This window comes from Salvelinus namaycush, chromosome 11 (assembly GCF_016432855.1).
Source record: "Salvelinus namaycush isolate Seneca chromosome 11, SaNama_1.0, whole genome shotgun sequence".
Classification (NCBI taxonomy): Eukaryota; Metazoa; Chordata; class Actinopteri; order Salmoniformes; family Salmonidae; genus Salvelinus; species Salvelinus namaycush.
Window position 1 is genome coordinate 33,746,623 of NC_052317.1, and position 27,309 is coordinate 33,773,931.

Below are 27,309 nucleotides of genomic sequence, written 5' to 3' on the forward strand. Positions count from 1 at the left end.
CTCTCAAATGTGCGCACACACACTCAAATGTGCGCGCACACACACACACACACACACCCCAAACTGCTGTGGGAGGTGTGGTTGTGGGTTGCTGCTTTGTATACAGTATGTAGGTTTATAAAAGGGATGCCACAGGCGGCTCCCGAGACGCTTATACAATCTCCCCCTGTCTCTGTGATAGAGAATGGCACAAACAGGTCCTCTGGATAGAGAGCAATTGTGCTGCTCAATTTGTCTGGAGATACTGAAGGAGCCAGTAGCTCTTCCCTGTGGACACCGCTACTGTATGGGCTGTATCAGGGCCTGCTGGGGTGAAGATGACTCCTCTTACATCTTCAGCTGTCCCCAATGCAGACAGACCTTCACTCCAAGACCAATTCTGAAGAGAAACACCATTTTGGCTGAGATGGTGGAGAAACTGAATACAGGAGGACTCCAAGCTGCACCCTCTGGTCAACGCTGCCGGTATGCTGCAGATGTGGCGTGTGATATCTGCCTCGGTGGTCAGATCAAAGCCACCAGATCCTGCTTGGTGTGTCTGGCCTCTTACTGTGCAGCTCACCTCCACACTCACAACAAATCTCCTGCCCTTAAGAAGCATACCCTGGTTGAAGCCACCATGCCACTGCAGGGGCGGATCTGCTCTCATCACGATAGACTACTGGAGATCTATTGTTGTACTGATCAGCAGTGTGTCTGTCTGCTGTGTGTGATGGATGAACACAGGAGCCATGCTACCGTCTCAGCTGCAGCAGAAAGCACCAAGAAACGGGTAAGGACTGAAAAACAATCTCTTGTCCTTCAACCTCAGTTGTTTAACCATGACAGAATATATACATTTCTGAAAGTATGCTATGTGCATTAAGAATACTTATGCCCATTCCTATGACTGATAACTATAAGGAAGCGGTATGTTTGGTTCCTTCTATACTGGGAGTGATGGATATCATTTGAACAATGTGAACATTTCCCTGATAATGATCAGAGTTGAGGCCATAAAATCTAAAGGTTAGAGGTACATTTCTATCAATAGAGCTTCCTTTCCCATATTCAAATGTTAACTCTATCGGACACCTGCCTATATGTAACCAGGGATCTGAGGAAGGTATCCTATCCTGGAAAAGGCGTGTCAGGTGCCTGTCATCGGTTGTCAGTTGCTTTGAATGTGGCACCATACACTGTTTCCACATGCAAAACCTCATCTCTTTTGACTATATGACTGAAATGATGTGCCAATGTGTAACATGATTCTCTTAAGGGAAGTCTATATTTTCCCTTCATCCATAGCCTAGCTGTTACGGGTTATAGAATGTGTAGGTCATTTTATGACTCAATGTGTCCATTTTGAGTATGCTTTTTTTCATTTGAGGAATGTAGAATGTAAAAAATAATGTATGTTGAGTGTTATGGAGACTAAACAACCTCACAGCTTTCACCAGCTAAATATTCAATTTGACAAAGCGAACGACTCACCATAAGATCAATACCCTGCTTATATGAGCCCCAAATATTTACTAAGGTAGGCTTGTGGGCATGTTGTTGTCCCTGCAGAGGCAGCTGGGGAAGACGAGGAAGAAATCCAAACTGAGAATGCAAGCCAAAGAAAACGAACTGCTGGATCTGAGACAGGCTCTGCAGTCACTAAAGGTGATGCACTGTGGAGATCCGTAGAGCAATGGCAGCCATGGCCAAGTCCGAAGCGACTTTCAAGTATTAATAAGCTAATATTTTAGTGGATGGGGGAGGTTTTGGGAGTTTGTTCATACTTGGCTAAATGTTATATCTTGACCACACTCTGTCTCCCACTAGCACTCTGCACAGACAGCAGTGGAGGACAGCCAGAAGATCTTTACTGAGCTGATCTGCTCCATAGAGAGAAGGTGCTGTGAGGTGAGAGAGCTGATCAGGGCCCAGGAGAAGACTGCAGTGAGTCAGACTGAAGGGCTCATACTGAGACTGGAGCTGGAGGTGGCTGAGCTGAGGAAGAAAGACTGTGAGCTGGAGCAGCTTTCACACACAGAGGATCATATCTATTTTCTACAGGTAGCATCACTGCTGCTCTGGCTTCGGTATAATTAAGGTGTCCAGTGTTTTTATTTATTTGTATCTTGTAATCTGTCCCACACTTTGTCTTCCTCTCTCCTGGATTCTAGAACTGCCAGTCAATCTCTAAATCGACTGAACTCACAGACACACCCAGAATCACAGTGGTTCCTCTGGTGGATTTTGGTCAAGTTCGAGCCTCGGTATCAGCACTCCAGAAGAGATTGGAGGACCTGTTCAAAGGGGAATGGCCCAAAATATCCAGGGCAGGTGAGACTGGACACTTTACTGTAATTCACTCTATATTGCATTAAAGCTGTTTTAAAAGTACAATTTTTTTTTATTCTATGGAACATTACTACTCTTCAATGTCTAATTCGTATTCCTCTGTAGCGGGCACAGTGAAACTCCTGCAGTGTTCAGAGCCCCGGATCAGACCAGAGTTCTTATACTGTAAGTCAGTTTCAACTACATTAATAGCCAGAGCGCTGCATCTGCTCTTAGCTCAGGGCTAAATCTGCATCGTGGCGGTGCTCTATGGATTCCATTCATCTTCTTGTTACCATTATTTTCTTATAGTTTAGTACACTGACTCCTCCTTTCATACCCTTCATCTTCTTTCCTCGTAGATTCTTGTCAGCTCACACTGGACCCCCGGACAGCCCACAGGGACCTGAGTGTGTCTGAGGAGAACAAGGTGGTGACAGTGAGGGCCAGGGACCACTCCTGCCTGGAGCACCCAGAGAGGTTTGATCACTGGAGCCAGGTGCTGTGTACTGAGGCCCTGTCAGGGCGCTGCTACTGGGAAGCCGAGTGGAGCGGGAGTGGCATCAATATGGCTGTGGCGTACAAAGAGATGACCAGGAGAGGAGAGGGCAACAACTCCCACTTTGGACGCAATGACAAGTCCTGGAGTTTGTTCTGTTCCAGAAAAGGTTGTACCATCTGGCACAATAACGTGGCCACTAGAATACCCACTTCAACCTCCTCTAGGATAGGAGTGTACCTGGATCACAGGGCAGGAAGTCTGTGTTTCTACAGCGTCTCTGACACAATGACCCTGCTCCATAGAGTCCAAACCACATTCACTCAGCCCCTCTATCTTGGCTTTGAGTTTATGTGTTTCGGAGTCTTCGTTAAATTGTGCCAGATGGAATGAAAGCGAAATAACAGCTGAGAGAAAGGCATTAGCATGTGTGAAAATTTGTTTCATGGTGAAGTTAATAATTGATAGTCTCAGATGTCGCTCACCCCAGTTTGTATTTGTTTATTACTGAATAGTTAAAGTGTAGTTTAGTTACTGTAGAGTTGATATAATTTGTATTTTGCTGGCAAAACAAAGTACAATATTTTCAATGCAAATTCTGCAAATACCTTCTTGTGAAATTAAAAGAAAAGTCTATCCCATTCTCTAATCTGACTGTCATCACATCCCCATTATGTTGATTTGAAATGGTCATATTAAGGGCAATATCAATAGCACTGACATTTGTGTTTTTATCAAAAGTATCACAAGTAACCTCAGTGGCAACAGCACAGCAGTGCGCAAAAGTCCAGTCTGTTGCGAAATAGACATGAACAAATGTCATACTGTCTCTCACGCACACACGAACAGGGCTGGAAGTTCCTTTTTCTTTGTTACACAGTAACCACACCTCCTGTAACTGCTGGTTGAACCAGGAAGTACAATATAATTCCTCAATTTTCCCTATCAAAAGAAATCAATACGGTTCTCTTTCTCTCTCTCTCTCTGGCTGTTTCTCCTGTACTCTCTGAAATGGCACAGGCAGAGGAACTCCTCTACCAGGATCAATTTCTCTGTCCAGTGTGTCTAGATGTGCTAGGAAATCAAGTGGCTATCCCCTGTGGACACAGTTACTGCAAGCCCAGCTAACAACAAACACTGGAGAATGTTCCCTTAAGAGTCTCATTAAGTCCTTAACTAACATTTTCATAGGAATGTTCCCGTGCAAGGAATGTTTCCAAGAGATCATTCCCTTAATGTTAAATAGAACTCACCCAGAACGTGGTTACCATGTTCTCAGAACTTAAGATATTGTTATAGACATGTTTAATGGGAACGTTTCATGAACATTCATGTCCAGTTTTCTGAGGGTTAAGAGAATATTCCATCAACATCCACAGAACATGGTTGCCATGTTCTTAGAACGTAAGATATTAATGTTCTAGACACGTTTCATGAACATGTATGTGTCTGCCCAAAACATCTATACACATCACTGTTGCCCTGATTAGTGAACCATTGATATCTTTTTTCTGTTGGTGTTACGTTCGTCGTTAGGAGACCACGGGTGCAGCGTTGTAGGCATACATTTTACTTTATTATCAAATGACGCCAAAAAAACAAAACGAACGTAAAGCTCTGTAGCGCTTGTAGTGGCATTTTTCTGCTTTACCAAATGAGGAGAGTTACAAACTACACACCAGTCAGAGTTATACTTAAATTATATCTTTAATAATATGAGCTTTGCCATAGCGCATCATTGAAAGTCAAAAAGAGCTATCTCTAATTGAAAAGTACCAACATAAAAGTACAAAGATCTTTTATAGCCAAGATACACCCCTCTCAACTTACATGACGAATCACAGATCTTAGGAACTGTTCACAATGAAATACTTTTTCTTGAGAAAGGAGTATCCCTTAGCCAGATAACATTCACTATTAATTATCGTTGAGTTTGGTCCCTCAGACGAGGTTCTAATCTCGTTCCTGGTACTTCATAGTACAAAACCATTACCTCATCCAATCTGGAATGCTCTTTAGGTTTTATCACCCAAAGACATCGTAAATCTCCTCTGTCAGTGCTATCTCATAGAGGCCCATCCTCAGTGGAACACACACACAATACTCTATTCTGTCAAATAAAACAACCATTACAATGCAATACAAACATTATAACATAATCTTGCAATTTTCCACAACACGCTAAACAGCAACTATACAAAGACAAGATCCCACACCTGAAGGTGGGAAAAAGGGCTGCCTAAGTATGATCCCCAATCAGAGACAACAATAGACAGCTGCCTCTGATTGGGAACCATACCCGGCCAACAAAGAAATAGACAACCTAGAATGCCCACCCAAATCACACCCTGACCTAACAAAATAGAGAAATAAAAAGGCTCTCTAAGGTCAGGGTGTGACAGTTGGTAAGGATATTCACACACAGTGCTTTTAACTTACATATTTGGCATACATGATTACATTGTGCATGTTCAATCATACATTAATTATTATTAAACATGTACTCACCTGGGATTTGAACTCACAACCTCTTAGTTCACAGTACTCCGATCTCTACACCACCATGTCCATGTCAGGTATCAGTTAATCTGACTATTCGCTCATCATTGATTTAATTGACTTATTTCAGCAATTAAAGTGCTTTCTGTATACAGATGGATCTTAATTTGATCCCTCTTTGGTTGATGAGAATTTTCCTCCACAGAAGGAAATGCAAACTTGTTGTGTACTCAAGGTTTAAAAAGGCTTCTGAAGTTTGTAATTTTAACTAAAAAATATCAGACTTGATTTACCCTAATGTAAAATGTATTAACCCCTACAAAAAATATCCAGTAATTATAATCCACATAATAATTCTCACTACCTGTAGCTGCAGGATTATTTTCCTGCTGTAGCAAACTGGCTCAAATTAACATCCTACATCTGTAGTTGTTTAATGTTTGTGGGGCATATTAACCTGTTTTAATAATACTCAATCACTATGATCAATAAAATATTTTCTTGAGTGTACTTTTAACAGAGCTGAGATTTAATTTAAAGTGCATTCACCCTATTGCTTACACCTATCAAGTTGTTTCAGATCTACCCAATTGCCGCCTAGGGAGGATGGGTTAGGGTTTCTTCTGGACAGGGCCTACAGTGCCTTGAGGAAGAATTCATTAATTTTGTTGTTACAGCCTGAATTCAAAATGATTAAATATACTTTTTTCTCACCCATCTTCACACAATACCCCCTAATGACAAAGTCAAAAAACATGTTTTTAATTTTTTTTGTAATGTATTGAAAATGAAATAAAGAGATATCGAATGTATGTGAGAATTCACACCGCTGAGTCAATACTTTGTAGAACCACCACTGGCAGCGATTATAAACTCTGCAAAAAAAGAACCGTCCTCTCACTGTCAACTGCGTTTATTTTCAGCAAACTTAACATGTGTAAATATTTGTATGGACATAAGATTCAACAACTGATACATAAACTGAACAAGTTCCACAGACATGTGACTAACCGAAATTGAATAATGTGTCCCTGAACAAAGTGGGGGCTCAAAATCAAAAGTAAGTCAATATCTGGTGTGGCCACCAGCTGCATTAAGTATGGCAGTGCATCTCCTCCTCAGGGACTGCACCTGATTTGCCAGTTCTTGCTGTGAGATGTTACCCCACTCTTTCACCAAGGCACCTGCAAGTTCCCGGACATTTCTGGGGGAATGGCCCTAGCCCTCACCCTCCGATCCAACAGGTCCCAGATGTGCTCAATGGGATTGAGATCCGGGCACTTTGCTGGCCATGGCAGAACACTGACATTCATGTCTTGCAGGAAATCACGGACAGAACGAGCAGTATGGCTGGTGGCATTGTCATGCTGGAGGGTCATGTCAGGATGAGCCTGCAGGAAGGGTACCACATGAGGGAGGAGGATGTCTTCCCTGTAACACACAGCGTTGAGATTGCCTGCAATGACAACAACCTCAGTCCGATGATACTGTGACACACCGCCCCAGACCACGACGGACCCTCCACCTCCAAAATTGATCCCGCTCCAGAGTACAGGCCTCGGTGTAACGCTCATTCCTTCAACGATAAATGCAAATCCGACTATCACCCCTGATGAGACAAAACCGCGACTCGTCAGTGAAGAGCACTTTTTGCCAGTCCTGTCTGGTCCAGCGATGGTGGGTTTGTGCCCATGGTTTGTGCCCATTGTTGCCGGTGATGTCTGGTGAGGACCTGCCTTACAACAGGCCTACAAGCCCTCAGTCCAGCCTCTCTCAGCCTACTGCAGACAGTCTGAGCACTGATGGAGGGATTGTGCGTTCCTGGTTTAACTCGGGCAGTTGTTGTTGCCATGCTGTACCTGTCCCGCATGTGTGATGTTCGGATGTACCAATCCTGTGCAGGTGTTATACGTGCTCTGCCACTGTGAGGATGATCAGCTGTCCATCCTGTCTCCCTGTAGCTCTGTCTTAGGCGTCTCACAGTACAGACATTGTAATTTATTGCCCTGGCCACATCTGCAGTCCTCATGCCTCCTTGCAGCATGCCTAAGGCACATTCACACAGATGAGCAGGGAGCCTGGGCATCTTTCTTTCGGTGTTTTTCAGAGTCAGTAGAAAGGCCTCTTTAGTGTCCTAAGTTTTCATAACTGTGACTTTAATTGCCTACTGTCTGTAAGCTTTTAGTGTCTTAATGACCATTCCACAGGTGCATGTTTATTAATAGCTTATGGTTCATTGAACAAGCATAGGAAACGGTGTTTAAACCCTTTACAATGAAGATCTGTGAAGTTATTTGGATTTTTACGAATTATCATTGAAAGACAGGGTCCTGAAAAAGGGACGTTTCTTTTTTTGCTGAGTTTAGCTGGGAATCTAAGAGCTTTCCACACCTGGATTGTGCAATATTTGCCCATTTTATTATTTTAAAAATTCTTCAAGCTCTGTCAAATTGGTTGTTGACCATTTCTAGACAACCATTTTCAGGTCATGCCATAGATTTTCAAGTAGATTTAAGGCAAAACTGTAACCCAAGAACATTGTCTTCTTGGTAAGCAACGTCAGTGTAGATTTTACCTTGTGTTTTAGGTTATTGTTCTGCTGAAAGGTGAATTCATCTCCCAGTGTCTGGTGGAAAGCAGACTGAACCAGGTTTTCCTCTAGGATTTTGCCTGTGCTTAGCTCCCTTTCATTTCTTTTTTATCCTGAAAAACTTTTACAAGCTTACCCATATCATGGTGCAGTCACCACAATGCTTGAAAATACATGTAGAGTGGTACTCAGTAATGTGTTGTATTGGATTTACCCCAAACATAACACTTGTAGTGTTGCTTAAGTGCCTTGATGCAAACAGGATGCAGGTTTTGAGATATTTTGTATTCTGTTCAGGCTTCCTTTTCAATTTGTCAGTTGTGGTGTAACTACAATGTTGTTGCTTCATCCTCAGTTTTCTCTTATCACAGACATTAAACTCTGTACTTTTTTTAAGTAACCATTGGCCTCATGGTGAAATCCTTGAGCGGTTTTTTTGCTCTCTGGAAACTGAGTTAGGAACAACACCTGTATCTTTGTAGTGACTAGGTGTATTAATATACCATCCAAAGTATAATTAATAATTTCACCATGCTCAAATGGATATTCAATGTCTGCTTTTTTTTTTTTTTACCCATCTAACAATAGGTGCCCTTTGCGAGGCATTGGAAAATCTCCCTGGTCTTTGTGGTTAAATCTGTGTTTGAAATTCACTGCCCGACTGAGGGACCTTACAGATACGTGTGAGGTACAGAGATGAGGTAGTCATTCAAAAATAATTTTAAACACTGTTATTGCACACAGAGTGAGTCCATGCAACTTATGTGAGTCGTTAAGCACATTTTTACTCCTAAATTTATTTAGGATTGTCATAACAAAGGGGTTGACTACTTATTGACTGAAGATATTTCTGCTTTTAATTTCTTATGAATTTGATCTAAATTGAATCAATTTCAAATTCAGGCTTTAACACAACAAAATGTGAATGAAGTCAAGGGGCAATAAACAAAAACACATAAATAATATTTTTTAAGTGTTGCAACGAAATTTCCATATAACAATCAAAATGTCTGATAAATGCTATTCAAAATGGCAATAATGACATGAACATATATTAATAAGAATGTGAGAGCACCAATGAAAAACGTCCTAACAATAAGGGATATCTCTAAGCACATTCCTTAGAACGAGGTAAAGTTGGTTTTATATTCACACATTTGGACATTCAACAGACATTCAACAGACATTCGCCAAAAGCCATTTCAAAATGTAAAAATAAATAAGTAATTCACCGTTTGTCACAGAATCATCAAACTAATTATGATTTATTTTCTTAATGTATAGCATACTTTTACAACCTTTGTTTTGAGTAGAAATTCCAGTTTTGACTTGATAGAAATACATAACTGTTAAGGGTGTGTACTGGAGGCAAAGTCAGGTGCCAGCAGCATACCACCCTGCATACCACTGCTGGCTTGCTTCTGAAGCTAAGCAGGGTTGGTCCTCGTCAGTCCCTGGATGGGAGACCAGATGCTGCTGGAAGTGGTGTTGGAGGGCCAGTAGGAGGCACTCTTTCCTCAGGTCTGAAACATATCCCAATGCCCCAGGGCAGTGATTGGGGACACTGCCCTGTGTAGGGTGCTGTCTTTCGGATGAGACGTCATTAAAGATCCCATGGCACTTATTGTATGAGTAGGGGTGTTAACCCCGGTGTCCTGGCTAAATTCCCAATCTGGCCCTCAAACCATCACGGTCACCTAATAATCCCCAGTTTACAATTGGCTCATCCTTTCCCCTGTAACTATTCCCCAGGTCATTGCTGTAAATGAGAACGTGTTCTCAGTCAACTTACCTGGTAAAATAACAGATAAAAAAAAAAGGTGCAGATTGTAGTGAACAGGTGCACTTTTTATTCCGGTCCAACGAAAGCACAAAATTACATAAATGTGCCCAAACACAGAGCATAGACAAAAAGTATGGCGCGTAACAATACCCACATAACATAAATACAATTTCACACAAAGACATGGAGGGGAACAGAGGACTAAATACATGCAGTGTGATTAGGGAATGAAAACCAGGTGTGTATGGAACAAGACAAAACAAATGGAAATATGAAAAATGGAGCGGCGATGGCTAGAAAGCCGGTGACGTTGATCGCCGAACGCCGCCCGAACAAGGAGAGGAGCCGACTTCGGCGGAAGTCGTGACAACTTCTATAAAATGCAATTTAAAGCTATATAAATCAACAACGTTTTCTCTGATTATGACATAATCATCAAACTAAGTATGATTTGTTCTATAAATGTCTAGTATACTTTTATAACCTTTGCTTTGAGTAGAAATTCCAGTTTTGATTTCATAGAAATACATAAAATCTCAAATATTGCATTTAAAGATTAAGAAATGGCGAATGTCTGTTGAATGTCTGTTGAATGTACGAATGTGTGAATATAAAACTAACTTTACCTCGGTATTCCTTAGAGATATCCTTTATTGGGAGATTAGTTAGGGTGTTTGTCATTGGTGCTCTCACGTTCTTATTAATATATGTTAATGTCATCATTGTCGTTTGGAATAGCATTTATCAGACATTTCTATTGTTTATATGGAAATTTAGTTTTTTCCAAGAACACTTGGAAATATGATTTATGCATCTTTGTTTATTACCATAATGTCGAAAGATTTCTCCTCTTTCATACATTTCTGGAACTTTGGCTACCAGCTTTGTGCCTTGGAGAAACATATGCTTTTTCAGGTTTGATGTGGTGTTTCTAGATAAAGAGATCAATGCTGCTTTTGCAGTTTGACTAAAATGTTGATCTCTTTCTCCTCAATTAACTCAAAAATATTGGGAGCACTTCCACAAGGTCAACTGTGTTGTGACCACACTTAACTTTTTAATCTTTCTTAGATTTCCGGCTTTAAGCCTACAGCATGAAGACAAGGCCTTAAAAATATATATATAACACGCCGGTAGAGATATGTTTCTGAACGTAATATACGGTTTACTTGAAAAAGTAACTTGAATAATATAAACATTTTTGAATACAGTAACTTGTCATAGTACTCCGTTACTCATAAAAGTAATACAACTGTAAGTAATATATTACCCCCAACATTGGTCCCTGATTTATTTGCAATTTGTATATTTTTTCACATAAAAACTTGGAGATGGACCTCTGTGTTGTGTATTGTTTTGGTATAACTGACATCATCATTGCTTAAATGGCAAGTGTGAGAAAGTACAGACATGCTACTGCAAGGTTATGATATTCTGAGAATATGGAAACCATATTCAGGGTATGTTTCTATCAGAAGCAACACTACCAGCAACACTACCAGCCTCCAATTGGCTCATCCATCCCCCCTCCTTTCCCCTGTAACTATTCCCCAGGTGTCACGCTCGCTGTCTTCAAACTCCCTGTCATAGATGAGCCAAGGCGCAGCGTGCATGTAATTCCACATCTTTTATTGAAGTGAAACCTTCACAAAAAACAGGTAAACAGAAACTGAACGTGACCCAACCGTGGCGCACACAAACACACAGAGAAAATAAATAATCACCCACAACATTAGGTGAGAAAAAAGGCTGCCTAAGTATGATTCCCAATCAGAGACAACGATAGACAGCTGCCTCTGATTGGGAACCACACTCGGCCAAAAACAAAGAAATAGAAAACATAGAATGCCCACCCAAATCACACCCTGACCTAACCAAATAGTGACACCAGGTCGTTGCTATAAATTAGAATGTGTTCTCAGTCAACTTACATGGTAAAATAATGGTTAAATAAAATAAAAATACCACCTGGGCCATGTTTCAGTTACAAATTAGGAATGTTAAAGATATAAATGCAATGACGAGAGCTGAGGTGATTACTTATCAAAGACACGTTTGTTCTACATGGTATACTGTATGTGGTGTGGATTTCAAAAATAGTTATCTTTGAGATTCTCAGTTATCTAGAATTCTATCAATTCCCATCTTTCAATGAGAAACACATTTTAATTAGATCAGATAGGTTTGTTGTAACTGTTGCCAAATAATGACTTTAACATATATTGTTCTAAGAATACGATGAGTCCCTAAGTGGGTCTCTAACTGAGCCCACCAGCACCAATGACAAACACCCTAACCACTGTACCAATAAGGGATATCACTATGTGTTTATTGGGCCAGTATAGTTGGGCCCTGTCCAGAAGAAACCCTACCCCCTACTTCCTAGGCGGCACTTGTGTAGATCTGAAACAACTTGATAGGTGTAAGCAATAGGGTGAATGCACTTTAAATTAAATCTCAGCTCTGTTAAAAGTACACTCAAGAAAAACTTGTATTAATCATAGTGATTCAGGAGTATTATTAATATGTCCCACCAACAGGCCTTAATTATATTGTTGAAATAAGTAAATCAAATGATTGATGAGAGAACAGTCATATTAACTGATAACTAACACAGACATGGTGGCGTAGCAGGAAGATCTGAATGTTGTGAACGAAGAGGTGTTGATTTCAAATCCCAGATGAGGACATGTTGAAGAATTATTACTGTTTAAATGAACATGCACAACATAATCATTTATGTTAAAGTGTGTCAAATACGTAAGTTGAGAACGCTGTATGTAAAAATCACTGTGTGATTATGCCTAACCTTGCCAACAGACAAATGGAGCTGTGGGTGGTTCAGTGTTTCACCAATCCTGGGCATGGCAACAGTAACAAGGCGTAATGTGTAATTTAGATATTTGTTTGGGGGGGGGGGCGTTTCTTTGGACCTTCAGGCGACATCCTGACAACTGATACACAGAAATGCTTTTGAAACGTACCCATGAAACTTGTCTAGAACTTTAATATCTTACATTCTGAGAACATGGCAACCGATGTTCTGTGTATGTTTGATGTGAAAATTATGAAATATTCTCCAATCCTCAGAAAACTGGACAGAACGTGTCTAGAACATTATTGTTGTATATTCTGAGAACATTGTAACTATGTTCTAGATAAGTTATGTTTGACTTTAAGGGAATGTTCTAACTTTAATACCAAAACATGCAACAAAAAGTTATTGCTAACATTGATAGAATAACGGAAAACTGGACATTCAAACATTAGGGGAACATTACAGGTAACGTTACCCCTAGAATTGTTAGCTGGGTGGTCTATATTGAAGGCTGCTGGGACCAGGCTGAACAAAGCTGAGGAGAATACCGCTGCCCTCGGGGCAGCGCGGAACTCCCTTTTCCAAAAGACCAGAACTGGAAAGGAATACCATTTTGGCAGAGATGGTTAGGAAAGTTAAGATCTTAGGAGTCCAATCTCCTCCTCCTGTTCAAAGCTATGCTGGGCCTGAAGATGCTGCTGCTATGCTGGGCCTGAAGATGCTGCTGCTATGCTGGGCCTGAAGATGCTGCTGCTATGCCGGGCCTGAAGTCTTGTCTGGTGTGTCTGGCTGTATTTTGTGAGACTCACCTTCAGCGCCATTTGGAATCACCCTCTCTAAAGAAGCATTCACTGGTTGACGCCACCAGGCAACTACAGGATAATATCTGCTCTCATCTACTGTCGTACTGATCAGCAGTGTGTCTGTATGCTGTGTGTGATGGATGAACACAAGAGCCATGGTACCGTCTCAGCTGCAGCATAGAGGACAGACAGACAGACAGGTGGGGCTTGTCATAGCATTCACACACCCCATAGGGCCCATTGGATATGACAGGGAAACAGGGAAGTGCTGTATTTTTACATACTTGCGCATGCAAGTATGTAAAGGGCGTGTTCTTTATGTGTGCAAAAGGAAATATTGTCATCAAATGCATGGTCTTAATTTGGAGACCAGGAAAATAATGCATCAAACATACACGTTTATGCCTGTCTGTAACACTAAAGCTATCAATAAAGGGAGACAAATGACTACAGTGTTTTTGGGAAATTCACAAGACAACAATCAAATCAGGTGGGTTATTTTCAATAAATATGTGGAAATGTATATTTTCAAACAATGCCTGGAAAGCTGACATGAAATGTCTAGTTCCCTTTCAGTCGGTCACTCGGTACAACATACTATGGGGAATCAACAACCAATCATATTCACCTGAAGAATATTATTAAGAATATTCAACTGAAATCACGCCCAACGGGCAAATCGATGCCTTGCCCGCCCTCGAAGCCCCACTTCCTGGGTATAATACTGGGGCTCGCATCCATTTCCTAAATTCTTCGCTCTTCAGCTCGCCTGAAGGAAGAACGTGTCAAGCAATTTGCTAACTTTTCAACATTTGTCCTCCGACTTAGGTGTCTGTTAGTGGGGAGAGGGTACTTGTCCCCCTAGATGTTGTGAGTTTTGGGTCTTGGTATCAGTTTTTGTGTTTGCTAAAATTGAACTACTTTTTGCTCTGCTTGTGTAACCAGTGGTTCCTTGCTTGAGTAAGACGGCCAGTGGTAAGAGTAAGTTCAAAAAGGCTAACCAGCCGAGTTTGAACCTCCGACTATGCCCTAGGACAAGGGTACTCAACTCTTACCCTACGAGGCCCAGAGCCTGCTTGTATTCTGTTCTACCTGATAATTAATTTAACACACCTGGTGTCCCATGTCTATATCAGTCCCTGATTAGAGGGGAACAATGAAAAAATGCAGTTGAACTGGCTTCGAGGTCCAGAGTTGAGTTTGAGGACCCTAGGGCATGTGGTAATGATACTCATGAGTGCTGTCTGGGGTGGAAACACGCACAGGAGGCTTTGGCTCAGACCAGTTTGTGTGACCATTGTTTCCGGCTGGGCTCAACTTCCATTGGGTGTCGGGCTGACTTTGTGGAAAAGATTGGGGCTGCTGGCGAAGGGTCTTCAGGTGAAGCAACCTCAAGAATGGGGTTGTCGGAGGTCAGGAGAGAGCAGCAGCGGTGGTCGGAGTTGATAGGGGTGTCATCCTAGGCAAGTGAGGCTCCATCCGGTGTGAATCGGATTACATCAGTCTGGGGCAGCCTAAAGCCCGGCTTTGGATTCAGTGGGGGAGAGTGACCATTGGTTGTTAATGCGCCTTTGATGGAGCTGTGTCGTAGGGCGGAAATCACCTGGGGGTGGATTGGACATCTTCTCCCCCAGGTTGGGGGAAGGTATTTACTTCCTGCCCATGCAGCGGTGAAGCATTGCTTACCCCTGTTTAAAGATTTCTCTCATGAGCTAAATGCAACCTCAGATTCCCCTCATTCAGCCAGGCTGGTGCTACCAGGTTATAGGGAGTTCATGAATGTAGAGGGTATGGAGGAGGTGAGGATCGTTTGCACATAGCCGATGGATGGAAAGCTGGCGAGTTACTTAGTTCGAGTCTAACAATGGGGCTATTCCTAGTACGGTGCTTCTGAATAAACAGTGCCGGTTCTCAGCAGATCAGCTGGTTGTAGTTCCTGAGAGGGACAGGCAGATGTATTTGGATGAGTCAGTTTCGTCAACAAGGTTGTTTGGCTCAGCTATGGAGTCCTTACAGGCCCGTCTTCAAAAGCAGGCTATTCAGGTGGTTCCAGTGTCAGAAGTATAGAGCGGTTGGTGCAGCCGGTACTTCTTAGTTCCCAAGAGCGATGGAACGTTGCGTCAAATCCTGGACGCGCGTGTTTTAAACAAGCATCTCAAGGTCCGCAAGTTTAGGATTGACAGCCCTACCCCGGGGTCTCGTACTCTGGTGGTGCGGTTCCTGAAAGGCGTGCGCCGGCTCATGCAAGTTTCTAAGCCTTTGGCACCTTCCATGGAGGGATCAAAGCCTCTATTTGAACCTCAAAAAGAAAGGAGGACCAAGGCACTCTTCATATAATTAATTAAAATGCCTTTATTAGTATGGCATGTTCAATAGAAACAAAGTTTTTAAAAACCGACGCGTTTCGGCTGCATGGCCTTCGTCAGGGAGTACCATTGGAGTCTGTGGACCTGAAGGTCCTTTCCTACAAGACTGCCCTGCTCATGGCCTTGGTGTCGGCCAAGTGCGTTGGGGATCTCCATGCGCTCTCAGTACACGCGGCAGGTAGCCTGGCGGATAGGAGCGTTGGGCCAGTAACCGAAAGGGAGCCCCCTCGGTCTGGGGCTCCATGCAAGATCTCACCTCGTGGGGCATCAATGATCATGAGGAAGGTGAGGGATCAGCCCAGAACTACATGGCAGGACCTGGTCAATGACTACGCCGTCATGGATTAAAATCCTGCAGCGCACGCAAGGTCCCCCTGCTCAAGCCAGCGCATGTTCAGGCACGTCTGAAGTTTGCCAATGACCATCTGTATGATCCAGAGGAGGAATGGGAGAAGGTCATGTGGTCTGATGAGACAAAAACAGAGCTTTTTGGTCTAAACTCCACTCGCCGTGTTTGGAGGAAGAAGAAGGATGAGTACAACCCCAAGAACACCATCCCAACCGTGAAGCATGGAGGTGGAGACATCATTCTTTGGGGATGCTTTTCTGCAAAGGGGACAGGACGACTGCACCGTATTGAGGGGAGGATGGATGGGGCCATGTATCGCGAGATCTTGGCCAACAACCTCCTTCCCTCAGTAAGAGCATTGAAGATGGATCGTGGCTGGGTCTTCCAGCATGACAACGACCCGAAACACACAGCCAGGGCAACTAAGGAGTGGCTCCGTAAGAAGCATCTCAAGGTCCTGGAGAGGCCTAGCCAGTCTCCAGACCTGAACCCAATAGAAAATCTTTGGAGGGAGCTGAAAGTCCATATTGCCCAGCGACAGCCCCGAAACCTGAAGGATCTGGAGAAGGTCTGTATGGAGGAGTGGGCCAAAATCCCTGCTGCAGTGTGTGCAAACCTGGTCAAGAACTACAGGAAACGTATGATCTCTGTAATTGCAAACAAAGGTTTCTGTACCAAATATTAAGTTCTGCTTTTCTGATGTATCAAATACTTATGTTATGCAATAAAATGCAAATTAATTACTTAAAAATCATACAATGTGATTTTCTGGATTTTTGTTTTAGATTCCGTCTCTCGCAGTTGAAGTGTACCTATGATAAAAATTACAGACCTCTACATGCTTTGTAAGTAGGAAAACCTGCAAAATCGGCAGTGTATCAAATACTTGTTCTCCCCACTGTAGACAGGTGTTTGCCTTTCCAAATCATGTCCAATCAATTGAATTTCCCACAGGTGGACTCCAATCAAGTTGTAGAAACATCTTAAGGATGATCAATGGAAACAGGATGCACCTGAGCTCAATTTCAAGTCTCATAGCAAAGGGTCTGAATACTTATGTAAAAACCTGTTTTCACTTTGTCATTATGGGGTATTCTGTGTAGATTGCTGAGGAATTTGTTTAATTTAATCAATTTTATAATAAGGCTGTAATGTAAAAAATGTGAAAAAAGTCAAGGGGTCTGAATACTTTCCAAAGGCACTGTATATGGATAGGACCAAGGATATCCCGGTTTGTGACCAGCTTTTTGTCTTTCGCTAATCCAGCTCAGGGTAGGACGCTTTTCTAAGCAGCGTCTTTCTCATTGGATTGCGGAGGCTATCTCAATGGCATATGACAGCAAAGGACAAGGGTTGGTGTACATGCTCACTCCACTAGGGATGTGGTGGCTGCTTGGGCATTGTTCAGGTGCATGATGATTGGTGATATCTGTGCTGCAGCAAGATGGCTTTCCCGACATAACTTTGAGGTTTTATCGCTTGGATGTAACTGATCCCAGTGTGGCTCACATGGTTCTCATGGCTGGGTCCAGGAGTGGGTATTAGGCAGCGCACAGGTTGCGCATTTATCCTGGTTACCACAGTTTTCTCTGGGTTTGAGCCTTTGGCTTCCGTGGTTGCGCACGAGTACACAGACTCCAGGTTACTGCAGGTTACTCTCTGCGTCTCCCACCAGCACTCTGCACAGACAACAATGGAGGACAGTGAGAGGATCTTTACTGAGCTGATCCACTCCATAGAGAGAAGGTGCTGTGAGGTGCGAGAGCTGATCAGAGCCCAGAAGGACTCACATAGAGACTGGAGCAGGCAGCTGAGCTGATGAAGAAACACTGAGCTGGAGCACCTTTCACACACAGAGGATCACATTCCTCCAGGTATTATCAAGTATTACATGTATAAAAAAACACAATGATTGCATGTTGATGGATTTCTAATTTGTATCATTTTGTATAATTTTTTATCCTTCTCTCACTGTTCCCTCTGTAGATATGGCCATCTCTATACGCCCCTCCTGAAACACCAGACCAATCCACTGTCCCTGTGGGTCAGACCTATCGGTCTGAACTAACAGAGAGACAGAGAGACATCCTGAAAGAGAATTGGCTTCAGATTTTAAGAGCAGGTGTGACACTGATATGTCTGATATTCCACACCACTATATAAATAGAACTTGGCAGTGGTACATAACATATTTCATAAAACTGGGGGGAAAATGTTATTGCTCTTCAATCGTTTTTCTAAAATGGATTGGTGCATAATTGTTGATAGCCCTTTGTTGATCAGGGGTGTGGGCATGGGTCGTACTCTGGTTGGTCTTCTTGTGGTGGGTAATTCTGTCACGATCGCTGTCTTCAAATTCCCTGTCATAAATGAGCCAAGGTGCAGCGTGCATGTAATTCCACATCTTTAATCGGAGTGAAACCTTCACAAAAAAACAGGTAAACAGAAACCGAACGTGACGCAACCGTGGCGCACACAAACACTCACAGAACATAAATAATTACCCACATACACAGGTGGGAAAAAGGCTGCCTAAGTATGATTCCCAATCAGAGACAACGATAGACAGCTGCCTCTGATTGGGAACTATACCCGGCCAACAAAGAAAGACAAACTAGAATGCCCACCCAAATCACACCCTGACCTAACCAAATAGAGAAATAAAAAGGCTCTCTAAGGTCAGGGCGTGACAGTTATTACACAAAATGTAAGGTCTATTCTACACTAATCACGTCGTAAGTACCTCTGTTCTGTTTCCTCCCTCTCCTCTCTCCATAGATTTCTGTCAGCTCACATTGGATCCAAACACAGCATTCTACAATCTCCACCTGACTGAAAGAGACCAGGAAGTGACAATGAAGGAGCCCAAACCGTGCCTCAACCACACAGAGAGGTTTCACAGTATCCAGGTGCTGTGTAGAGAGGCTGAAGAGGCCCTACATACCAGTCTTATACAAGGACATCAGGAGGACAGGCTTTGGTCCAGAAGCCCAGTTTGGCCTCATAATGAGAAGTCCTGGAATTTACTCTGCATCAAATAAGCCTGTAGTTTCCTACATAACAACATAGAGACTAAACTATCCCCGAGTCCTCTAGGATAAGAGTGTACCTGGATCACAGGGCAGGAGATCTGTCCTTCTACAGCATCTCTGAGACAATGACCCTCCTCCATAGAGTCCAGACTGCATTCACTCAGCCACTCTAGCCTAGCTTTAGGCTGTATGCATACATGGGCCTCATGAAACTTATTTATCTTCAGTGATAATAGATGTTACTCTCAGGAGGAGAGAGATCGGCTATTCAAGCACACACAAAACTATATCCACAAACAGACCAATAACACACATTTACTTGTATAATTTATATTGAAAACTGGTTAAAAACAGTCTCCCTTATATAAACTGTAAAATGCATCTGTAATCATACTTACAACTGTGCCCTTGCCATTTAATCCTCATTCAGTATTGTCATACTTGAGCAATACATCATAAACCAAGTGCATAGGAAAAGGTGTAATATGGTAGCAATAATGCACTTCATACTATAACAACTGAACAAGACAGAACAGTACTGAGCTTGTCATCCTGGTTGGCTGTCCATCTGTGAGCCCGACTGGAACGATCTGATGTCTTCTCCTATGAACTCATTCACTGTAGTCAAAAAGACACAGCAGCCAGTCAGAAGTTTATACATTAATTTATGCTGTATATCAATCAATCAAACATGTTATATTATATGTATTGTTATTCTTGTAACAATGGAGATCAATACCAATTAGAACTTTGTACTGTACATGCAAACTTCTCACCTTCCTCTAATGTAATGTGGTGAATAGATGATGAGCTGGCAAATTCCAGGGGGGTCGTCTGCATTTTAGACCCAGCCTGAGCTTCCCTTTCCCGAGGTCCCCTGCCCTGGTGGTCCCATACCTCGTTGTGGGAGTACGGTGTCCTGAAGTCCTGATACGGGCTGGGGTTGGAAGGAGGCGAGGGGCAGACCTCCTGAGGGTAGGGGTAGTAGGGTGAGGTAGTCATGGGGGGAAGAGAGGAGGAGGAGATGGGGCTGCCTGCAGGGAATGGACTCAGAGAGGAGGAGTGGGAGGGAGAGGGGGAGGAGGACAGGTATGGGGAGTCCAGCCATGGGGAGGGAGAGGGAGGCTGGGAGACTCTGGGGTACAGGGGAGGCAGTAGCTCGGTGAAGCCCAGCTCCAAGTTCTCAAAGCTGGGGTGTCTTTCTGACAGAGAACCTCTGCTGTCACCCACAGCTTCAGGCTTGTGGCAGTACTCCTCCTGGTAGCCATGACCTTGGTAGGGGGGAGAGTAGGCTGAAGGGTAGGGGGGCAGGTGCAAAGCCAGCCCTCTCTCCTTGGGCGTGGGATCATTCCTCAGGTGCAGACCCCTGTCCACCCTGCTGGGCCCCCCCATGGAGCAGAGTGTCACCCCCTCCAGGGGCAAGACAGAGGGACGCGACAGCAGAGGGTCGTCCTCTTTAAACATGACTGAGGGCGAGAGAGAGCGTGAGAGTGAGAGAGGGAGAGAAAATAAGTGGTAATAAGCCCCTAACCTCGTAGATAAATACCATCAGGATAAATTGTTCAAAATGAACCAAAAACAACAAAGATAGTTCCAGTCTCAACTGAGAGACTGATGGATGAAGTGAAGGGAGACTCACCCGGCAGGTACTTGAAACAGTGAGTGCTGCTTCTTTTCCTCTTCCCGTTGGAGACATAAAGGCACACAGATACTGGGCGGTTCACAGACAGGTCACCATAGGCTGGAATTTGCACACACAGCAAGCACTGTGGGATGACAATATGAACAATGTACATTACAGTTTTAATACATGTGCACTCAAACACAAATACACCCAGAAACATACTATTTACCTCACTACTGTTGTCACGGTCAACATGTGCCTCCTCTTCCCACTGTAGCTTTCCATCTGGTAAATACGGATGTTAATTATACCTAATTTCATGGATGGTGCACATTGAAGAAAAGAAGAACACAAACATGCACGCACACACAAATGTTATGTTATCCTATCTTTGTGGGGACCTAAGATTAATTTCCATTAAAAATCCTATTTTCCCTAACTTATAACTTCCCCTATCCCGAACCCCTTACCTGTCCCTCTTTCCATAAAAAGCACTCTGGACATGGGCAGGAAGTTAGATCCACCCAACAGTAGCTCCTCCCCTCCTTCCACAGAGCACGATGTGACACTGACTGACTCCACCACTGGCAGCTCCTGAGCAGAGCGCTGGGCTGAGGAGACACAGACAAACACAGCGAGACACAGAGAGAGAGGACAGAATACAGATGATTCACTAGGATATTCAGAAACCTTATCAAAATACAAGCTCAAAGTAAGAGACTGGACAGGGAGAAAAAAATACGTTTTGCATTGTCACAATGTGTTGTTTTACAGGGTCAGCCATAGTAGTACGGCACCCCTAGAGCAATTTAGGATTAGGTGCCTTGCTCAAAGGGACATCGACTGATTTTTCACCTTGTTGACTCAGGTATTCAAACCAGCAACCCTTCAGTTACTGGCCCAACGCTCTAACCGCTAGGCTACCTGCCATACTCACAGCACTCAATAGGCACGGAGGTAACCTGCAGGGCCAGCATCCGTCCAGGCGGGGCCACGGGAGGGCCAAAGGGGAGGTGGGTACGGAACACTAGGCGCACACGCGTGTTTTTCCTCCCTACATCTGTCTCTCCTTTCCTCAGCTCGATGTCCGAGTTCCTCAGCTTCAGAATGCCAGCGCAGTCAATGCTGAAACAGAGATAGGCTGTTATACTCAGCACACAGACAGACACTCACACAGTGCAAAATACCACGTAAAAGTGCATCATATTACATACACACATACAGGAAAGCTATTCTTTCTGCCTACTCGGTTACCCCATACAACGCTGTTGATATCTATGAGCTTTATCTCTCTGTTAGATACTCACAGGGCAGTCATGTTGGTCTCTGGGTTGAGGGGGATGTCCAGTATTTTGGTGCCAGCCTGTACACTCTCCTGACTGGCAGTACCCACCATCTTACCTGTTACCCTGAGGATCAAAAGAAGCATATTAACAATAAAAACAAAAACACATCAAAACACTGATGTAGCACATACTATCATAGATTGATTGGTGTATTGTTGCATGGTAACCTACCTGTGTATCTGATAGAAAGGATGAGGCCGGATGGACCTGTCATCAGCTGTTCCCACAAACACCTGCAAAGAGAGGGGCTGTCTCTCTGTGTACCCAGTCAGCTGGGAGAGACAGAAAAGAGAGCTATTGTTTAGATATATACTGTATATGTTAGTCTGGGATTGAAGCCATAAACAAATCAAACTTTCTTCAATTTAATCAATTTATTATACCCTAACAACCGGATGTCCCCCTGGTGATGCCTTGACGGCTCCTCTGCTTCCTTCTGTCTCGTAGTGGGCTCGGTGGTGTGGGCGGGGCTGCACCTCGATACGCAACTCATATTGGTCAAACTGAGTTGGCAGTGGCCAATCAAGTGGCGGCAGAGCATTGGATCTATAAGAACAATGGACCTGTCAGATGTGTGGGCGGAGCAGGCTATCCTGGCCATCCAAACAATAATAATGGCAAGTCAACACAGTATTGAGGGATACTGTATAAACATAGTGTGTAACCTGAACAGAGGGCTGTGGGCGCTGGCTCTGGTCCTCCCCCAGCCCAGAGCAGGGGGCACAGACAGGTAGTCCATGCCCATGGATGCAACCTCTCTCCTTTGCTGCAGTGGCTCTGGCAGTGGGCAGTGGGAGCTATGGGCTGGACCCTGCTCCTGCTCCACATCCCTGGGGGAGACCTGAAGGACACAAACCAGGGATTTCTGGATGAGCATCAAGACAAACCTCTATGGAACCTAAGTTCTAAGAACCACCAGCCAGCCACCTTACCTGCTCCAGTGACGTCTTCCTAGTTTTCTGTGGAATGCTCAGCTCAAAGCTGCTGTTGTGAGCCTGTGACTGAGAGGTGGAGTCTTCTCCCTCCAGGGTACAGGAGTGGTCCTCAGAGTAGCTGCTCCTGCGGGACGTGCTGGGGGAGGCCAGAGGGGAGTTCCTGCGCTTCTTACCCCCCGGTGAGGTGGGCCGGGAGGAGGGTGACAGGCAGAAATGGGAGGTGACCTCATTGAGCTCCTCCTCCTCCACCAGCAGCGAATCACAGCTGGACGCAGGACTGAGCCAGCCGCGAGAGGAGGGGCTGGAGGCAGGGCTTGGGCTCAGGGACCCAGCGCCGGTGCTGCCTTCGCGGTAGCAGAATGGGTCCATTAGGGGAAGGTAGAGGCGCTCCCTGTCCCATCCACCCCCTGTGTCCCAGAAGTTACTTCCTGCTGGGGCAGTGTCATCCTCTGGGGAGATAGTGGTGATCTGGATGCTGGGGCACTCCAACACACGGGACTCTGACACCTGGGAGAGAGATGGGAGAGAGAGAGAGACAGATAAGTTATAACATTAACAATAGAGAAATGCAGGGACCATAGTGTTTGCCTGGCTACCCAAACTCCTTGCTCCGGTCAAACGCTACGCCACCCCCACGGCCGTTAGTTTCTTCTCCGCAATGAGTCAGGATCTGAGTACCTCCCCAAGAATTTCTAGTATGCAAACACATTCTAACCGTTCTGATTGGTCCCATAAACCGATGGGTTGGGCCAGAGCCAGAACACACATGGGTAAAGCGGCATTTAGAAAATGTGTCAGGGGCGCAGCGGTCAATGGCACTGCATCGCAGTGCTTGATGCGTCACTACAGACCCGAGTTCGATCCCAGGCTGTGTCACAACGGCCGTGACCGGGAGTCCCATAGGGCGGCGCACAATTGGCCCAGCGTCGTCCGGGTTAGGGGAGGATTTGGCCGGGGGGGCTTTACTTGGCTCATCGCGCTCTAGCGACTCCTTGTGGCGGGCCGGGCGCCTGCAGGCTGAATTCAGTCGTCAGGTGAACGGTGTTTCCTCCGACACATTGGTGGAGCTGGCTCCCGGGTTGAGCGGGCAGGTGTTAAGAAGCGCAGATTGGCAGGTCATGTTTCAGAGGACGCATGACTCAACCTTCGCCTCTCCCGAGCCCGTTTTGGAGATGCAGCGATAAGACAAGATCGTAATTGGATATCACGAAATCATTAAAATATCATTAAAATAAATAAACATTCATAATTGGCTTTTATACTCTGATTGGTTACTGATGATCCAATCGCTGATGACTTTCTTTTGTACAACACCCTTCATTTTCAACACAAATGACTTCAATGATGACAGTCTCAGACTCAAGTATGTTGCGAACATAGAGCAGCGGAAAGAATTGTTGGAGTCGTCAGGCAACCATACTGTAGGGAACTGTATGGCTTTTAGCATCATTTATGACATACATTTATGTGTCACTGTCCCACTCTCACTGACCAGGAGAGTAACTGGACATCTCCGATCCGCTCACCTGTACAGATCTCGCTGGAAGGCTCTCATAGGTCCCACTGAACTCCCTCACCAAGGTACGTCTGGGGGGCGGGGAATGCATCCCAGCCCTTTGACTGGCTGAAGAATACGGTGGAGTAGGGATGCCGATTGGCTGGCCTACGTGAGTGGAATCCAGGTGGCTGTCTGTGACCAAACAAAAATGTTGGAGAAGGTTGTTAGTAGTCTCCCAGTTACAGGTTGACATGGTAAGTTTTAGCCTACTGAGTTCACTGTAAAGAGATGGTACAGATCTAGAATACATTAAAGTTTCAGAGTAACCAGTTATGTCCACTACAACTATAAAAAACATACCCTAACTCTATTGCTTCAGAAATAATGTAGAGGGACTTAAGGTTGATTATCAAATAGGTAAGTAAATGTTCCTTATTTGTGTTTTTACATCAAACATTTCCCTGCTGTGGTGCAATAGACAGTACGGGACAGTTAGATTCACTGTAGAGCACTGTGTCCATCACTGTCCACTATGGATCATTGGTCAGCCTAGTGCATCAGTTATAAGGTACAGTATACACCGTGGTAACATCCCTAGGTTGGGGTGTGGTATAAGTGTTGTATGCCAGTGTGGGCAGGAAATAAATGCTTTAGTGGGTGAGAGGGGTGTGTATCAAAAGCTGAAAGGGGAAAGGAGAGAGGGGAAGAGGAGAGAGAGAACGGAAGGAGAGGAGAGGGAGAACGGAGGGAGAGGAGAGGGAGAATGGAGGGAGAGTAGAGGGATAGTAGATGGAGAGCAGATGGAGAGTAGAGGGAAAGGAAAGGAGAGGGAGAACGGAGGGAGAGTAGAGGGAGAATGGAGGGAGAGGAGAGGGAGAACAGAGGGAGAGGAGAGGGAGAACGGAGGGAGAGGAGAGGGAGAATGGAGGGAGAACGGAGGGAGGTGTGTATGTGGTGCATGCTCAGTAAACAGAGATTGCGGTTCCATCCAGATGGCAGCTGTTAACTCCACTCACACGCACAGCTGATTAAAACCACATTGAGTTCTGCTCTTACACGCACACACGCACACACGCACACACACACACACACACACACACACACACACACACACACACACACACAAATGCAATACACAGCACACATAATAGGCTACAGAACACACGAACTCCATGCACATGAACACACATCCCCCAGACACAGATAAGCACGTGTGCACATACAGTACATCCAGACCTGGGCTCTCCAACCCTGTTCATGGAGAACTACTGTCCTGTAGTTTTTCAATCCAACCCCAATCTAGCATGCCTGATTCTAATAATTAGCTGGTTGAGCAACCAAATCAGGTTAGTTACAACTGGGGTTGGAGTGAAAACCTACAGGAGGGTAGCTCTCAAAGAACAGGGTTGGAGAGCCCTGATCAGACACATCTATACCCGGTAGAGAGAGAGAGAACATTAAGGCCTAATAATTGTACAAATAAATGATAAACGTACTTAGAACAAGTCAACTAAATCATTCACATTACATACACGACACACAGAGGAATGTCTCTACGTTGAGGATGAGTTGTCTACGTTGGGAACCATTGAACGGCCTTCAATCTTCCTTTCCTTATCTGTCAATCTCTCCCACATTCACAAACATTCACACACACTATTCAAGAAAGGGTTCTAACCAGTATTGCTCGACTCTAGGAGCGACAGGGCGCTCTCTGCAGTCTCCCCCACGATTGTGTGCTCCTGGTCCGCGTTGCACAGCGGCGATGGGCCCCGGAGTTGGCGCGTCGGGTCCTCCTCAAAAACCAACTTGAACTCGAACTCCCCCTCCTCCCAACCAGAACCCGGCGCAGCCCCCATCCCCACAGCAAGCGAACAAAAGTCTGCGAAACTGATGAAGAGAACTCCCAGTTGAACAGATAGAGATCTGCTGTGTTATCTGATAATGATAATTTCCTTGGTCCTTTTTGGGAAAACATCGACGATTTCCCCAAATGTATGTAGGAGGTTATATGCAAGGGTAGGAGTCACATTTGCCCAAATTGTTCTTGTCATCCGGATTGTGGTCGCTATGCTCCTTCTGTAACTTTGTACAATGTCTTCCGTTTATAAGTTACTTTGGACGGATCAGAAGACCACTACCACCGCTATAAATCTATTTCATTCGAAGTTTTGGAGAAGACAGATTTAAATAAGTATATCGTTGAGTTCTTTGAAGTCCGTTAGCCATAGGACCGGTATCTATCTATTCCATCACAGGCTATCTATCAGTCTTTAATTCTAATGCTCTGTCGCCATCCTTTCTTCTATCCGACCAGAAAAAAAAGTGTATCAAATATTTTGTCGTCCTTTACCCTTAATTGCCTTTGGGTGGGTTGCCCAGCCCAGTTTGGACCGTTACTCGATCTCAATTGGACATTTCGTTTGTCAGTCAATGAGACCCTCTCACCCTCCCCTCTCCCCTTTTCCCCCTGCCTATGTCCATGAGCCGGGATGTTTCTTTTCACATACTGTGCTAAGTTTAAGTTTAAAAACAACTTTTACCCAGTTCTTAACTAATATGTTAAGTAGGCTATAGCCTATAGATTATTGCCTACATTTCCTCGGACAGTTTGACAGTACATCCTTGTATTTCTAGAAGTTTTCTGTTTTCGCTCCCTCCCTCAATCACCAAACTTTTTAAAGGTATCAACTCGGGTGTAATAAAAGTAATGAAGTGACCCTCTTGAGCCAGATGTTTGGCTGGTGGGCTGATCCTCCTTGCTGTGGCCTCACTGTATGTCCTTGTGCTCTCTGTCATAAGAAGGACCATGATGCTTCGCTGTCATTCAGAGAGAATAAGGAGGCCAGGCTGTTTC

General features: G+C 44.3%; 3 protein-coding genes across 3 annotated transcripts; 2 read left to right on the top strand and 1 right to left on the bottom strand.

Moving 5' to 3' along the window:
- The first annotated feature begins 27 nt into the window (after positions 1-27).
- Positions 28-1,912, top strand: LOC120056071 (E3 ubiquitin/ISG15 ligase TRIM25-like). Its single transcript, XM_039004219.1, has 2 exons — positions 28-772; positions 1,552-1,912. The coding sequence occupies exons 1-2, from the start codon at positions 185-187 to the stop codon at positions 1,669-1,671; spliced, it is 708 nt and encodes a 235-aa protein (XP_038860147.1). The 5' UTR covers positions 28-184; the 3' UTR covers positions 1,672-1,912.
- ftr66 (finTRIM family, member 66) lies at positions 1,676-5,011 on the top strand. The gene is made up of 5 exons (XM_039003234.1): positions 1,676-1,699; positions 1,810-2,043; positions 2,154-2,313; positions 2,437-2,496; positions 2,673-5,011. The coding sequence occupies exons 1-5, from the start codon at positions 1,676-1,678 to the stop codon at positions 3,200-3,202; spliced, it is 1,008 nt and encodes a 335-aa protein (XP_038859162.1). The 3' UTR covers positions 3,203-5,011.
- Positions 5,012-18,644: 13,633 nt separating this feature from the next.
- On the bottom strand, positions 18,645-26,756 carry nfatc4 (nuclear factor of activated T cells 4). Its single transcript, XM_039003517.1, has 13 exons — positions 26,131-26,756; positions 24,481-24,644; positions 22,952-23,461; positions 22,685-22,860; positions 22,403-22,565; positions 22,191-22,291; positions 21,981-22,082; positions 21,611-21,798; positions 21,144-21,284; positions 20,903-20,958; positions 20,689-20,815; positions 19,826-20,515; positions 18,645-19,667 (listed from the first exon to the last, which is right to left on the bottom strand). Exons 1-13 carry the CDS (start codon positions 26,309-26,311, stop codon positions 19,597-19,599), a joined length of 2,670 nt encoding a protein of 889 aa, XP_038859445.1. The 5' UTR covers positions 26,312-26,756; the 3' UTR covers positions 18,645-19,596.
- Positions 26,757-27,309: the final 553 nt, after the last annotated feature.